At 43.3% G+C, this 17,698-nt stretch overlaps 1 protein-coding gene across 1 annotated transcript in view; it reads right to left on the bottom strand.

Annotated features, from left to right (window-relative positions):
* Positions 1-11,819, bottom strand: part of COBLL1 (cordon-bleu WH2 repeat protein like 1) — a 99,535-nt gene extending 87,716 nt beyond the window's left edge. The window contains exon 1 of the mRNA XM_068407726.1: positions 11,701-11,819. Coding sequence (XP_068263827.1) covers positions 11,701-11,744 — 44 coding nt within the window. The 5' untranslated portion in view covers positions 11,745-11,819. The remainder of the gene's footprint in view (positions 1-11,700) is intronic.
* Positions 11,820-17,698: the final 5,879 nt, after the last annotated feature.

The raw sequence follows: 17,698 nt of genomic DNA, 5'->3' as shown, positions 1-17,698 counted from the left end.
AACAGGGTAGAGTTTTGAAAAAGAGCCCTTTGGGCTGCATTCTGAGTCACTGGAAAGATATTGGGGGACCACCTGGAGAAAGTGCGAGTTGTAAGACTCTGATAAAATATTGTAATCAGTGGTGGCCTTTATACAAGTTATATGATGGAGAAAAATGGCCTGTTAACAGAACTTTAGATTACAATACTTTGTTACAACTTATGTTATTTTTAAGAAGGGAAAGAAAATGGGATGAAGTGGGTTATGCAGATATGTTCTTTACTCTGTGGAATCACCCAGAGTGGCAAAAGGAATGTGGAATTAATTTAGCACCCCAGGACCCTATGGTCCTGGTGATAGGAAAAAAAAAAAAAAAAAAAAAAAAAAAAGGGCAAAATGGGAGGTTAAAAGGATGTTGCTTGGCTTGTAGTATTGTACAAAAGTGTTTAAGGGTTGGTGCACAGAATGAAAGATTAGATAGAGAAGGAGATGCTGCTGGGAATTATCAGGATGATCCTGAAAAGGTTGCGAAAGGATCTGAACTAATTGTGAAAACCCAGGAGCCTGACTGGGAGGATGTGGACGCAATGTTGAATACTGCGGGGAATGCGGTGTTTGTGAAAGTGGCCAGAGCCCAGGTGCAGGCTCTGAATCTGCCTGGAATTCTGCCGGGAACGGTGGATCTCTGTTTTTGGGACAATCGGCAGATGATATTAGGAGAAAGCTACAGAAAGTGCAAGGAATGGATGTGAGAGATTTAGAGAGGTTGCTGGAGACTGCATGGCAGGCGTGTCAGAATAGGGAGACTCGGAGGGTGAGAGCGAGGGCGGAGCGGCTGCCGGTGCTGCAGCGGCTGCTCTGCGCACCGCGGGGGGGGCCAGAGACCCTCTTGGAACTTACCGGGAAATAACACTAACGCTGTGAGACGAAGTGCAAGTGCTCCACCGAGGGGAAACCAACCCCTCCTGAAAGATCAGTGTGTGTATGTAAACAGATGGGGCACTGGAAAAGGATTGTCCGAAACTGAAATCGGTAATGGTGTCTGGTATAGGAGATGACTGACTGGAACCAGGGGAATCTTCCCTAGCAGAACCCTTGGTAAAAATGCAGCTTGGGAAAGGAGAGAAAACTGTAGAATTTCTAGTAGATACATGTGCCACCTTTTTCAGTATTGAATCAGACCTTATTGTCAATAAGCAAACAAAATATTAACATTGTGGGAGCAACTGGGCAGGTTGAGAAAGCTTTCTTTTGAAACCATTAGAATTCAAAATTGGAAAAAGTGTAGGAATTCATAAATTTCTCTACCTGCCTGATGCTCCTAGACCACTTTTGGGAAGAGACTTGTTAGAACAATTGAATGCTGAAGTAAAATTTAAAAATGGAGAGATTGAGTTTAAAGTACCAGAAAAGAATCACATTGAAATTTTGTTTGGCTGTCACTGAACCCCAAATTAAGGAAGAAATTATACACGAAATAAAGAACCAGGTATATCCAGGAGTGTGGGCCTCAGGAATGCCTGGAAAAGCTAAAAATGCAGAATGGATTGTTGTTAAACTTAGACAGAACACGGCCTGTTAGGATAAAACAATATCCCCTGAAATTGGAAGATAGGCGAGGAGTGAAAAGTGTTATAGAGGACTTGCGTACTCGGCAGGCTCCCTTAAAGAGACAGTGTCGCCCTCCAGCCCGCTTTAAACTTCAGCTTGCGCCCTTCGCCTGCTTTAACTTTGGCTTGCGCTTCTAATCTGCTTTAACTTTGCCTCTTTTCTCCTGTGTACCCCGGATAGTTCTGATCTGTATCACGTGTCTGTATTACGTGTTCACCTCTCAGGGATGTACGGGGTGGGAGTTCTTGTGTGTGGAGTTCCGGTTTTCTGTGTGTGCCTCTCAGGGACGATTGGGGTGGGGGTTGTGTGACGAAAATCCCTGTTTAGCCAGAGCCTTGTGAAGATTTACGTGCCGCCACCCTGAGACGATTACCACCCCCTCCCCGGCTTGTTGTGTTTGTAGACCAGAACTTCATCAGAACTTTGTGGCTTGTGTGCCTGGATTGTGTAACTGGTGCATCCGAATTCTGTGTGGAAAATTACTTGGTAACTAGGATCTTGTGTGAAACCTGTTTGTGCATCCTGATTGTCAGGGTCCTATACTTACTTGCAAGTATCCTTGGTGATCAAAATAACATTGCTAGACATAAAATACATATCTTAAAGAATATATCTGTTAGATCTCATTGCACACGTTTTTCCCCAAACCACGCATGCGCCTTCCAGCTCTTCTGGGAGAAGGTGCTGGAACATTCCTTATTGGGTTGGGGGTGTGGAAATCCATTTTCCTACTGCGTATGCAGACCCCAACTCCAGCAGACCAGGGCAGCGTGACCACCAGTCTCTCGGTCGCAACGCAGGCAGCGAACTCATCTGCGAATAGCCAAACGAATTGTAAGAATTAAAAAGGACAGAATGTGGCTGTCACCAGGAGCTGCAATTACGCTTTTGGTTGCACTCTTCCTTTCAACTTTTATTTTAATCATTCTTGGAATACTTAATCTTCTGGCTTTTTATGGTTATGATTTATCCTGTAATTGTCATTGGCCTTGTGTTTGCAATTGTGGACAAACACCTCCTTCTTCTGATCCCCCAGAGCCATAAACCTCCAACATGGCTTGAGATACTTTCTATTCTCTTTCAATTGTTGAGATATTAAGTTTCTGTTCTCTTTAAACTGTTGCTCTTTAGATTGTTAAGATATTGTTAAAAATTTGCCAAGATTGTTAAGATATTGTTAAGATAATTATGTACATATCAAGACGGTGGACAAAGCTGTCCACCCGGTATGTAAGTGTGTCCTGTTTTATTTGTTATGTGGAACAATATTTTAAGTTTGCTTTATTGTTAAAATACAAATTTCCATATGAGGGCTGCCACATTTTTCAATATAACTTTCATGAGAGAGATAATTATGTTTGCCTACAACTTTCTGTTTGAAAAAGCGATAAGCAGTATTTTTAACTAAGGTCTGAAGACTAATTTTGTTTGAATTTATTTCTGTCTGACAAATTGTCGATTGACATATTTAAGTTGTTAAACAATGAAACAAAGAGGCATTGCCTTCGTGTAGTATTCCTTTCATGACTTCCAAGTGCCCAGTGAATTAAGCACATTCTGTTTTAACAACATTATGTGGTTGTGTAATGTTGTTGTCCTTATTGTGTATTGTCACCGTTAATACTGTACAACTCGTACCTACCTCATCACCGGGTGGCATCGAATACACCAACCAAAGCCATCCGTTGTACAAAGTGTTTGAATCTGTTGATTGTTTGCATTTTAGGATTATAGCCAACTGATTGATTGTAAAAAAGTTCAAATGCTCTTTTCCTACTTTGCTATCCTTTTCTTCTCCCACCACCACGGGATCCCGAAGACAGCGATCTGGGACAACATAACAAACTTTGAGCCACGGGGTGGTGTGGAGGACCATAAAATGGACTCTTTGGGGCAGGCAGCAGGTGCGTTTAGTTATTTCGGGATAAGTGCGCATGTTCTATCTGCCAGCGACAAGCTCTGTTACCAAGGCCTGTGGACACGTATCCATTGGAGGAGACCTACATGGAGACACATGCCCACTGGACAACACGACTCCATGGACTAGCCGCAGGATCCTTACAGCCTCCCTGCTTCCCCCCCTGCTGCTGCTGCTGCTGCTGCTGCTCCCTGCCGCCACCCGCCTTCTCCTCCAGGCGGTGCCTACTTCTACTTCTTCGTCTGTACACCCCCCCACCACCGAGGAAAGAAGACCGACGGCACACCCTTGGATCTGTGGTGGTGACTAACCCTGCTGCTCTCTCCACTCTCCTGCTTAGTTTTCTCCTCTCGCTTCCTACCTTTCCTATTGCTTTGTTTTCTCTCTGCCCTCTCGTTCAATAAAGCGGTCTGAGTGGCAGCATCTGATCTCATTTATGCCTTAATGTCGTTCTCTCTTCAGAGTATAACACACCTATTTTACCTGTTAAAAATCTGATGGCAAAACTTATCGATGGGTGCAGGATTTGCGAGCAATAAATTAGATACTTAAGGGTTTGTATCCAGTAGTGGAAAACCCATATACTTTGCTGACCAGTTTAAAGGAAACCTATGAATGGCTTATGGTCACCAGTGCATTTGTTTAAACCTGGGAACTGGGTTTACGTTAAAAATATTTCAGGTAACCCTCTCGAAGAGAAATGGAGCAGTCCTTTTCAAGTTTTGCGGTCAAGCTTGAGAAGCACATTGCCTGGATGTACTACTTGAGAATCAAGAAGGCACCCGAAGGACCATGGAAATCCCAGCTCACAGAACCCACATCTGTAAAGTTAACTCGAGACTGTTAATGATTATATTGTGTTTCTGTTTTTGACACCACCTCTGATATTGTTAGTGTTTGTCATTATACTAACAGCTTTAAATTGCCTTTTATGGTATAAATTGAAGAAATTAGCTATGGAAATTTGGATCCTACCTAAGGTAATGAACTATGAAAACTTGGAACCTTTGTAAAAGAATTTACAAGTAACAAGTAAAGGGGGGAATGAAACAGTTGGGGTCCCAGAGCAAGGGATGTTGAAAATACCTTAGACACTTGATTAACATAGATATACAAAACAAAGGGAAGCTTTTACAATTTGAAGAGTGGTAATGGCTGTAAGATAAGGAGACTCCAGGATGGTCTCACTTCAGATGGCTGGGCCATAGGATGGGCAATGCATGAGATAAGGGAATTGCAACAGCTACCCGAAGGATGTGGCCTACGTGATCCTCAGACTGAGTTTGCGCAGAAGCAGGGGTCAATCAGCGAACACAGTGAGGAAGACTACCGGCCTTCATCTGAAGACCCCCGACGACCACCAGGGTAAACAACTGCGCATGCGAACGGACATTTGCATATCTCATGGCTATGTAAATGACTTCTCGGAAATCCTATGACTATGTATAACGTTATGGTATATATTCTCTGAAAATTTGCCAAACCGGCGGAGCACTCATGGTGGATAATCCCCAGTGCTGCCCAGCGCTGCAATAAAGAATGCCTGCTTAATAACACACTCTGGTGTTATTGAGTTTTCTTTCGGACTCCTTACCCAGCCGCACCTAGCTTCCCACTTCGGTGAGGAAAGTTAGAAAGCAAGGGGGTTTGGAGATCTCCGATTTTTGTATCAATGCCTAGCTAAAAATATTCACATGCTCTATTCTCTTTAACTGCAAACAGCAATCCTGATAACCCTAGTCTTGCAGCTCAGTCAACATATATGCAAGCTCCCCAGGGAGACATTTCATAGACGGATTAGGGATCCATCCTTCAACCATCTACAGCACTTCGATCATTTACAACCACAAAAAGATACGTATAAATGTACACGCCCCTTTTGAACTGGATAACCTCCTAGTAAATAAACAAATCCAGGAACTCTCAATTCTGTAAAGACTCCCATGATATCCCATTTCTGATGCATAAAAAATGTTTCTCAAACTAGGAAAAAAATGCACTTTTATCCACTAGTCCATCACCATGCAGATTTTAAGTCAGAACACACCTACTGGAACTCCAGTGAGTAAATGTTTACGTTTACTTTCATACAAAGAGCTGCATTTTTAATTGTGGGACCTTACCTTAGGAGAGAATTCAGGCGAAACCTCAAGTTTTTAATTGCTTGTTACAGCTCAAAACCGCAGGGGGTGGTTTTCCCCCTTGAACTCTCCATTGTCCCAGGCTGCACAGTCAGAGTTTCCTCTTCATTGTGCTAATGCTGGGCATGGCCACAGAACTCTACAGGAGTCTAGGAGCCAACATCTTGGCTTCTTGTCACCCTCTAATGCCCTGACGTCAGCTCTCTGAGTTTGAGAGCAGTACATAGTGACAGCAAATACTCACAGTAAAGAGCAACTCTTTCTCAAACAGCAGGCAGCAACGTGAACTTAACTCAGAGTAGGAGTTCAGCTGATGGGGAAGCAAGCGAGAGCCAGGTGAAAAGGAAAGCAAGCACACAATCAGATCTGTTTTAACTTGCAAGCAGCCATAAAAAAGAACACCCAGCATTCCTTGTATCCACTCCATTAACAGAGCAACTCACCATGTTGACTTGTTAATTTCTAGGAAAAAAAAATATTTAGTTCAGCAGGCGCTAATATTGTTACAATTCCAATGGCTGGCTGGATAATTTGGCACCTGTTGCTCCCCAGCACACACAAAACTACAACAGTGGTAGCCAGAAACAACAGCAGCCAAGCTAGAAAAACTTGCATTCTTAGAAACTTTCTTCCAAGCTACAGCCAAGAAAGTCAGAAGTAGTACTGGACTTCATGAAGGGAGACCTATTTAGATGTTGTCAGATTACAGGAGAAACCATTTATTTGTGACTTTAAAATATCCCTAGTGAGTTAATTTATCTGTCAGATGACAGGAATCCTGTAAAGATCTCCAGTTTCCTCTGGAATCCAAGCTTTTGGTCCCCTACAATGGGCTCTTTTCTTCTTCCACAACACAGATGATGCACCTACTCAACATAAACAGTGATCTTCAGGTTTACATAAACACTGTAATCTCCTTTAAAGTTCACAAGAAAAAATCCAGTAACAACAGAAAGAACCTAACATAAAATAACACTGAAATGCACCTTCCAGTCTCAAGCACTTTTTCCCCTCACATGCTTTTGATACCTCACTAAAAACTAGCTCTCACTTTCCTTTTCACAGGATACCATCACACTTGGACAAAGTTTTGAAATAACTCTGCTGATTTCTCTATTTGTGTATTACCCTCCCACACATTTTTCCACCCTAGTATCCACATTCCTCAACCCCCTAATGCTTCCTTGATCTCATTCCCACAGCAACACACTCCAACAGTGAACATTACCACTGACTACTCAATAGGCACCCAGCTATGACTTCGGGCTTGACAAAGTTCGAGTAATCAAACCAGCTTTTAAATACAACATTCAGTTCATGGCACCACCGTGTCATGCAACTATTTGACATTGCCTTGGTTAAGGCAGATACATCACAAAAAACAACATAATCACCTCAAGAAGTATTACATGTATGTTCAGAACTCAGCTGGCAAATTACCCCCTGGAATGATTAGCATTCAAGTGGCTCCTGATGGGGATCGACCCACAAAGTAGCTAACTCCCTGTTTCAAATATCCAGCAAACTCTGTGGGCACAAATTCTCAAAGTTCTTTCCATTTTGTTATTGCTCAATTAGTTGATATTCATCAGGGTCATGGGGGTGAGAAAAAAATGAGCTGATTATTTATCTTGAAGTCTTCAGTGTAAGAGATAAAGCACATCTAACATCAGACTACTTGTTAGACCCATGCCAGCCTAACTTCTGATCCTAGACAGTGCTGCCATTTAGTAGCACAAGGGTAAAAGGTCTTGCATTTATTCATAAATATATGTATACAATAATGTAGTATACAGAGCAATAGCAACAGCTAATTCATTGCAAGATAAAAAAGTAGTTTCAGCCCTGACCTAAATTTCACCAAACTGAGCAAATTTAGACACCACAACCTCCCTCCCAGTCTCCTGCTGTGGCTTGGCAATAGAACGCTTGGTTTGAAGCTTTTGCTACACTTTCTGTCCCACCCCACACTCCACAACAGGGAGGACTTTCATTTACACTTAAATAAACCTGTGGCTATGTTGTCAACTGACACAACCTACGAGAAAGGAAGGGAGCTCATATCAGTATTCTAAGCTTGATGCCAGACACTTCTCAACACTGAGCCACAGCTGAAGTCTCCAGAGATCCGTAATCTGATTGAAATGATTTGATAAAAACTCAATGGTTACACACACAAGAGTAAAGCTATATCTCCTGCGCTTTCTGAAAACATCTCTCACTTCCTCAGACAGTCCTAACCATGCGAAAAAGACTTCTCCCCTGTTCTTCTTATTAAACTGTTCAAATACATTCACTAGGCCAAGCAACCAGGGAATGGGAGCATGAAGACACACGTGAGCAGCGCTTCTGTCAGCAAGCGAACCAAAGCTCAGTTTGGCTCTGCCTATCCGCCCCCATACAACCATCTCTATCTTCAGCCCCTGGAGAGCAGCTGTATCTCCTAAGCATGTTTTCATTACACACACAAGAAGAAAATGACAAAACAAAGGGGATTTGCTTAGGTAAAGCAGGTCAGAAGCTGTTATTTTTAAAGTAAGCATATAGCTTTAAATATGATTTAAGGGAACAAATGAAATAATGTAAAATTATCAGAAACTGCTTAGAATTGAATTAAAGGTGGACCTCAATGTGCATTCTAATATTTCAAAGGAAATCAATCTTACACTTACTGAAATCCAAATCAGCTCCAATATTTTAACATCATATTAACTTACAGTAGAGTTCTTCATGGCAAAAGCCTGTGTCAACTAGTGAAATCTACTTTGTAATGTAAAAATTTATTTACTCCAGGGTACAGGATTGCTATCCAGCAACAGCAGGAAAACTGTGTTCAAGAGGCGGGATACCAACCACAGCCACTTTTTTTTTTTTTTTTTAAGTATTAAGCCACACATTTTCCTATCATCCCATAACGCAGCCAATACACAAAGCCAATTCAGCTCTGTGATGAACAGGAGCGGACTGTGTCAACTGGCCTGGCAGGAGCACACTGTCATGAGTGCTGCTCGGACTCAAGGCAAGATAGATGAGCTAAAAAATGACTTAAAAGTAGGTCCAGCCAAATTTCTTGCTACCAGAAGAAACTATGTGTCACGTCCAGCCAGTTGCTGCGCACACCTCCTATTCACCATATTCCAAAAAATTCCAGCCAGTTACTGGGCACACCTTCTATTTACCACACTAAAAAAAAAATTCTAGCAGAGGCTATTTTTTAAAAATCTTTACTGATTTACCCTGATTGTACGGTAAGAATAACACTGGCATATTTTCCCCCAAATCCAAGCAAACGTTTGTACCCACAACCAGTTTTAATAAACAATTTTTCAATAGGAAAGCATAACCCTGCATGCAAAAAAATTGTCTTCCAGGATATAATTACAGGATCCTTTCCCAAAGCTTGTCCCCATAGAACTGATAACAAAATTCTATATTGAAGAGACACCAATGATTAAGTTATATACAAAGCTCCAAGGCTAAACAAACACCAATGCTTGAAAACTCACACACCACCTTTAACACCCCAGCCTTCCTGGCAGTCAGCATCAATAGACCTTCTAAGCTGTGAAGAGTTATCAGTAATGACACCACACAACTTCAAACAGTGATTTAAGAACACATTTACTGGTAAACGGTTTTCAGCTGCAGATTAACAACATTCTTCACCTGACTAGACAGGTTAAGAAGACAGATAATGCAGTATCTATCTTTTGGTAATTCATTTAAAGAAAACTGCTATTTCAACAGAAATTCTTCCCAGATTGCACAATTTTTCCTATCATGTCAGAGAGGGAACCGCAGTACTGCTTACTATTAAAAAACATATCTGTGGATCGTTTTCAGTAAACTGGGAGTTGCCATTTTTACTGCTATATCCAGATTTTTTCCTCAAATCCGGTGTTTGGATAAGCAAATGAGACCATCTTCAGGAAATAATTAAGACTGCCAATAACGAACTCTTGTTGTAACAAGAAAGGAATGGTAAATTGATTTCCTAAGTACCAAATTATACGGGAACAGCTGATAAAAGGCCTGAAAATGTATCTGCAGGGCTAACCCAAATGAGCGCTGCTGTTAGCTACATGTTATTCAAAACTGACACGTGAATTCTGACAGTCACATTAAGGGAACAGACTACTTTTCCCGACTTAGAAAGTCAAGCAGTAGCCAAAATCCAGAATAATCAACAGCTTTATTGCAGGCGACAGGCCCAGAGAAGTTGTCAGAACAACCAACATTTTAATTGTACCTTTTTGCTTGTTTTCATGTGTCTGCCCACAAGTAAAACTGAGGACCTTCAAGACATATTATTTTAGTCACTTCCTAACTCGGTATCATGCTCTATTACCACACGCTCCGTCCTTTCAACTGTGCTTACATACCCGAAGTCTTAAAAATGCAGTAATTATCTATACTGTGATTATACCTTCTACACCGATTAACAATATAAACTTTGTTTCTCAATGACCATATGTAAATGTGGAATTGCCACAAGGCTCTAAGTGAATAAATACCCCTCCTCTATGAGTCTTCTGTATTCACTACGGCCATGACTTCAAACCGATCTGACTGCTACTGCAAATACTACAATAACTTACCATCATCTGCACCTGTTTATCTTGTATTCACTTGGTCAGAAATCCAATTAATACATTTTTGCATATAATATGGAAGTTTCAAGAAAGTCTTGGTATTAAAAAACACACTCACCATGTATTTTGTCACTTCTATTTACAGGTAACTCCCAGCAGTCTTGTCAGTATTTTGAATCCCCCAAATTTCTACTGAAGTTATCGAGTGAATTAATTTTTTTCAAACATACCTGACTAATAAGAAGTCCTCCTTCTGATCTATAACGGGTAGTTTCACTTAAAATTACATTCTTTAAAGCTACCTTCTCTGACAGATTATAAGCAATTCGTCAGAGAAGACTAACATTAAAAAAAAAAAACAAAAACAAAACAAACCCTTTTACGTCTCCCAACAGACGCTGCTTGTTTAGTTTTTTTCTCTTCCAACGTGGGCAGTTACCAAAGCACTGGGAAGTGCCCAGCTCTCCCACACCGCTGCCGCCGCTTAGACACAGCGCGTTGGGAGCTGACACCCGCACACCTTAAGGATGTGTCCGACTGGTCAATTTTGCATTTCAGAGATTTCGCAGCGGAAAATGAGGAGAAACTTCTTTACTTTGAGGGTGACAGAGCACTGGAACACGCTGCCCAGAGAGGCTGTGGAGTCTCCGTCTCTGGAGATATTCAAAACCCGCCTGTGCTCTAGGGGTACCTGCCTTGGCAGGGGGTTTTACTGGATGATCTCCAGAGGTCCCTTCCAACCCCAACCAGTCTGTGATTCTGTGAGTCGATCGCGATAACGAAGCGCTCCCCGACAGGTATCGCACCAGCGGTTTCTGGCAATACCGCAGCCCGGCAGAGGCACCCGGACAGAGCAAGCCGGCAGGCAGGTCACGGCTCGTCCCTGCGGCAATGCCCCGGCGAGGGCCGAGGGCTGGCGGCGCAGCCCGCACACGGACGCCGCTGCTCACGCAGGCACCGCCGAGGAAGGCGCCGGCGCCCGAGGGCCCGACGGACTCGTGCCGCAGCCCCGTCCCGCCGCAGAGCCCGTCTTCAGGCAGGGGAACCCGCCGAGCTGCCGTGGAGGCGCGGGGGCTGGCGCTCTGTCCTCCCCCCGCGCCGGCAGCCGTTTAACGGTCGCGCTGCTCCCTTTGCCTCCGCCTCCCCGCTCCCGGCTCGGCTCGGCCGGGCCGAGGCGCTGCGATCCCGCGCGGAGCTTCCGCCTCCCCCCCTCCGCCGCCGAAGCCCGGGGACGGGACACACACACTCGGCCCCCGGCGCTGGGGAGCCGCCTCTCGCCCCTGGCCGCACCTCACAGCCGGGCGCGCACAGCACCGGCCTCCCCGCCCCGAGCTGCCCCCTCGCACCTCACCTCACCCGGGCTCACACACGGCCCGGCATGACCGCGGCTCCCCGCCAGCTACCCCTCGGGAGCCGGGGGGCGCCTGAGCCTCCCACCCGTGCGGTGAGCGGTGCTTACCCTGAGGGCGCCGAGGCGGCCGCCTGCTGAGCGCGGCCGTCCATGCCGGCGGCTGGGTGAGCGCAGGTCGGCTCTCGGGGTCAGGGCGGGCGCAGCCGCTGGGATCCGCCCGCACAGCGCCTCGGCTCCCCGCCTCACCTGCTCGGGGCGGGCTGAGGAAGGCGGCCCCGCTCTGCTGCCCCCAGCGCCGCCTTGCCCCCGAGCCCAGGCATTCCCCGCTGTTTACAGCGCGAGCAGGGGGCGCCTTCCCGGGGCGGCGGCCGCGGCCACGCACGCGGCTCCGCGGGGCTGCCTGCGCCGGGACGGCTGCTCGCTGCACCACACCTTGGGCGGAGGGGGAAAAAACACAGAAGCAAAAGAAAAAGAAAACAAACAACTTCGCGGCATGAAACTTGAAACGCGGAACCTTCCCGGCTCCGGCACCCGCGGAGAAACAGAGACTCCCTGTTCCCGTCCCAGCTCCTCCCTCCCTCTCTCGCTTGCCTGCCCGCCTCCACACACCCGGCTCTCCTTCCAGTGGCCGCCCGGCCAGTGCGAGGAGTCGGCTCGGCCCCGGCCGCGGGCTGTCAGCGGCTAGCGGGGGCAGGGCCGCTCCTCTCGGCTGGAATTTTCCTCTCCCGAGCACAGCGTCCCGGCGGTCGCGCCGGGCTCAGCCCTTCCCCATTCCTCCGCCAGGCGCGGGGCGAAGTCCTTACAGGTGGGGAGAGCCCGGCGGGGAGCCCGGGGCCGCGGCGGCGGGAAGACCCCGCGGTGGGACCGCGCGCCCCCCGTCACACTGTTCAGAGCTGGGTCGCCCTCTGCCCGCTCCGAGCGCGCCGGGGACTTCTCCCGGGTGTGTGCGTTGGAGTTCCCTTGCACTTGTCCCCCCACCCCTCATCCCCGGCGGGCGGTCTCGGCCCCGGGGGGCAGCGGCGCGCCCCGCGAGTGCCCGGGGCCGCCGAGCTGGCTGCAGCGGCTGGAGTACGGCGTGACCTATCCCTGTCACGGGTAACTAACTACCGGTGTTAAGAGTGGTTTCGGCTGGATTGTCAGTTTGCTCTTCGGGCATGACGGCACGTCAGTCTTCTCTGTGCGACAAGCTGCTCCTGTGCAGTATCTCATGAGCAGCTCTGGCACTACGTGCTACTGATCCGTGTGAGCACAGAGCCCCTTTCCAGCTGTGCCGTGTGATCAGGACATGATACTGCACAGTAAAATACAACTCTTTATGCAGGTAGTATTTTGGCCAGTGCTAAACAGAAGTTGAAAAACAGCCAACAACAAAGCATTTATACATTTTTTTTTATAGGGATAAAGTAGAACATGGCATTCTAGTGTAAATGTCCTTTTTATGACTAGTTCTAAGATCATATATCTGGAAAAAATATAATTGACCATTCTATATTAATATTATTCATAATATGGACATTGTCTAGTATAACACTGTATATAGTATAATACAGATACTGTACTTCAATAACATTTTGGTTCTCCCTATATGCCCCTCTCATTTGTACTGTGCTTCAATAAAGATTTTCTCCTGCTTTTATTTTCTGCTTCTCCAATAGAGATTAAATAACCCTGAAGCTGCCTGTTTTGACAGACCCTAGAGGTTGTTCACACCCTGAATAACCACATGCCATTATCAGGCACGCCCCTTAATCTGTGTACATTTCTTAAACCAAAAAATTAATCACTGATGAGTCAGATGGATTTTCCATGGTCCCATTTTCAAAGAGACGGTGTTCAACAAATTGATCAATAAGAAGAATCTCAAGAACCATCCCACTGAAGACCTTCTGTAAGTCTCTGACCCTTTTTCTCTTTTGACAGTCCACTTTCTTCTCTCATGATCCTCACATTGTTTGCCCACTGCCTATGTTAGGGTGAAGGTTGACAAATAATTCCTTTGTATGTTGACTGTTCCTGCAGTAAGGGCAGGGTAACTTTCTGCATTCAGAGTGTAGCCCCATTTTAGGTACAAAAGAACTTCATGTTTCCAACCAGCTGCTTCTTGGGCAAAACCACTAAGTGACTGCATCTTCTAAACGGTAATGAAACTCACATGTTGCAAAGGTATGAGATGATTCAACACACTACAGGGCTGTTTCAGCTAACTGAAGACCATGGTAACTGATTGTGTATGAGTTAGAATAATTAAATAAGTTGGTGTGATGTTGTCATCCCTTGTAATAAACTTTGCTGGACCACCAACAGATAAGGTACTGTTGTACCATTGTCTTTAAAATCTCATCTGAAAACCACTATACACTATAGTCTAATTCTTTTGGCAAGTATTAATGCCACAAAGATTGCAATCTATTGAATAGCTCACATGGGCTAATAATAGAAACTTGGCAGTGCCAGGGAGAAAAGTGACATCAGGGAAATAATAATCTAAAAAAAATGTGTTGGTGGCAATTTCCAGTAGAAACTGGGGAATTATCTAAAAAAAGCAGTTCACGGAATAATGCCAATCTCACTTAAGAGGGGAGAGGTTATGCTTATCTTCTTACACTACCACTTCTCTTATTCAAATCTCAGTTGTTAACTAAGCATGTCTGAAATGGTGATCACTAGATGCACTGTGGGCTCTAAACTTGCGTGCCTGCAGGTCATGTTCTACAGTGACAGTTTCATGATGACTAGACTAGTTGGTTTTATGAGATACCATTTGTCCTAGGGAATCTCAGTTTTTAAAAACAAATTCTGGACTCCTATGGCACTTTGTTTTTTTAACAGTAGAAAATCAGTTTGGTGTTTGAGTTTCAAAAGATGTTGACAGAGTTAAACGCTCTTTTTTATTTTTCTATTTTTATAAAGTTCCCACTTTTGTCCTGAACTCAAAACGTTGCTCATATAAAGCAAATGTAACTCTCATACACAATAAACAGAGGTCTGCAACAGAGAATACCAAGTAGGTCGGCTATTAACACACTATTCATATCTCTCCTATTCATTAGTTGAAAGAAAGAACATTTAAAGAAGAGTTCCCTAGCTTTTTCGAGCTGATCTGTGAAGATATCATTGTAGCAGTTAATGAAGTGGCAGGTTATTAATTGCACAGTTGCAATAATGTCATCCTTTGTCTATGGTTTGAGGTAAAACAATCATTTAGCTGGAGACATTAAGCCATGTGACAAGTCGCCACCCGCTGCACTCTGTGAATGTACTTGGTGCCATTGTATATTCAGTATAAATGTTTGCAGATTAATATCCAGTTCTGATTACTGTTAGCATAACCTTCAAGTTATGCTTGTCGTGAGAACTGTTAATTCCCACTGCTGTTTAAAGGAGAACCTCTATCTTAAGTAGAGACCTGGAGTTCCAGGCAGCTTCCTAAGTATGGGTTTTTCATATGAGTTAAATTACTAAAAACGAAGTCCTGCCTGTTCTGAAAAAGCAGTAATATCCCATGGCATTTTTCATAACAGTCAGGAGTTGTCCTAGATGGCTTTGGGAAAATCTCCATGCCTTCACCCACACGGTAGGATAGTGCTGGTGGTTGCTGTCCTCTGTTCAAGAGGGTGCCAGAAATGTGGAATACAAATATTTTGGGATGAAAGATGCTGTAGAAATTTAATAGACCGTATGTTTTTCAAACAGGTATGCCCATTATTGCCTATGGTGAAAGCTATTAGAAGTGTTAAACAGACCACAGGAGTCTTACGATATTTTTCACTAATGTAAAGGTCTGTTTACAAGGTCTTTCTTTTAAAATTTATTCACATATAACAGCGTATTAGTGGCATTTCGTGATTTAAGGAGGTAACCTGAATGCTCTCTTAATGTAGTTTTGTAGAAAGAAAATGATACTGTATCACAGTAGTAGTTTTGAATAATATTGTGCAATGTAGGTATGAAATAGAATATGGAATTGAATGGTGTTTTCCTTGTTAAATTAATTTTATGATGCATAATTAAAATATATTAGAAAGCTGAGCTGTTTTATTCTGCAGTATAGCAGACATGATAAAAATAATTTTTTTACTCTTATAGCATAAGCATAAAACAAGGAATTATCATATGACTCTTGCTTTTGTTTAAATGAAAACTAAATCTGCATGTATTTTTTTTCTACAGAGCAGGCAATCAGCTTACATTGCATCCTGTTGAATGGTTGCCTTTTCTGTGTTTGCATTCCAGCATGTGGGTGAGGTTTGGGGAAGCATGTACACACATGCATATAGCCACTGAGCGTACTGCTGTAGGCATGGGGACAGGTTTCTGTGCCCACCTAAACTGTGCGCTTAATTGAAGAACACTATGCACATCTCACCTATAAATACACAAGAGGAATAGTAAGCATTTTGTTAACACCTTTTTTCTAAGGAGCTTGGGGAGCATTTCCAAATAGTAAAATATTACCACCATAAAGAAGTTGAAATTATTATTTCTATTTCTCATGTTAAATAACCTTAGTGCCTGGAGATTACGCAATTTGCTAAAATCACAGCCACTTAACAGCACAACTGGGATAGCACTACTTTATATTGCAACTAGTTGTATTGTCTACTCTCATCAGCAGATGATCGTAAAGAAAACTGGATGACAGTAATAAAAGGCATCTGCCTGGTGGACCCTATATGTTTAAGTACATGGAAAATGATAAAACTAGTTTTAAAATGAGTCGGCTCAAAACTTGCATCAGAGATTTACCAAGTAGGGCACTGATATATGGATTTGGTAAACATTTGAGCATAAAGATATCCTATGCACTATGTTCATGGGTTTATATTCAGTTTATGGTAGGGCTACTGCTTTTTTAAATAGAATGGAATGGAATGGAATGGAATGGAATAGAATAGAATAGAATAGAATAGAATAGAATAGAATAGAATAGAATAGAATAGAATAGAATAGTTGGGAGGGACCTACAATGATCATCTAGTCCAACTGCCTGACCACTTGGACTAGATGATTGTTGAAGTGCAATGGAATTTATAAAAGAACAATTTATCTCCTCTTACACAAGGGAAAAGTAGAAAATAGTTCAAGTTAGGCCTGGCCCATCTATGTCACCCAAAGTAGTATTAAAATTACCCTACAGCTGGGTTTGTACTGGTGTACTGCTTTGCAATGGAGTCCAATTACAGTAACTAAAGTGTCACATTCTCTGCTAACCTAAACAGGATTACACAGATAGTACCATTTAGTCTTTGTGTTTAACATTATATTTTACTAATTTATATGTAGGTCATATCTATGCTGGCCATCTACACAAAGGCAGGTTTCACCCTGAGATGGAGATGGATCACATTATTCTAAATTGTAAGCAATGCAGTTGCCTGTTTAATGGTTTGGCCTGATAGATGAACTACAAATAAGACTACAGAAAGGTACCCCATATACTGTCAGATCTAGGACTAAGTAATTTTTGCCTTTTATAGAGGGTTTTCCCAATAGTTGCTACTACATATAATATTAAAAGCAGGTTCAGATCTAAAAATACTTTTTTTCTTTAATACTGTCCTAAATGTATTTTGCTCCTAATGTGTACCTTTACAGGCATTTACTTTCTTAAGAGATACATTGTCCTTTTGGGTCATACTTGAGATTAGCATGATGCTATGATGCATTCCCACTGCTATCATTATGTGTTTACTCTGCTAGCGTTTTACTTTTGCCTTTGGATCATCAAGGTGAATGTTTTATCACATTACATGTCATGATTTGTAAGTTATTTTGCTTGTTGAACAGTATTTCTGGGAATGCATTAAATAACAATTAGTGAGGCATTCATGTGGAATAACTTTGCACTTGAGTAATATTAGAAAGGTTCAGATGATGCGGAGTAGTGAGTGATTTAAGATATAGAATCACATATGCCCTGAAGTATTTTGTTGCAATGTTAATTATTTTTCAAAACAGCTTTGTCTAATGCTTTCAAATCATGTTAACCACAACACTTGCAATGAAGGATAGATAAGAGTGAATTTAAATGTTAATCTTACCTAGGGTGTAGAAGAAACTACAAGTTCACTAAATTGCTATCATGCACTAAATTTACAAATTATGT

Source organism: Nyctibius grandis, chromosome 9, assembly GCF_013368605.1.
Source record: "Nyctibius grandis isolate bNycGra1 chromosome 9, bNycGra1.pri, whole genome shotgun sequence".
In the NCBI taxonomy this organism is placed as follows: domain Eukaryota; kingdom Metazoa; phylum Chordata; class Aves; order Nyctibiiformes; family Nyctibiidae; genus Nyctibius; species Nyctibius grandis.
This window is presented reverse-complemented; position numbering and strand designations above follow the sequence as displayed.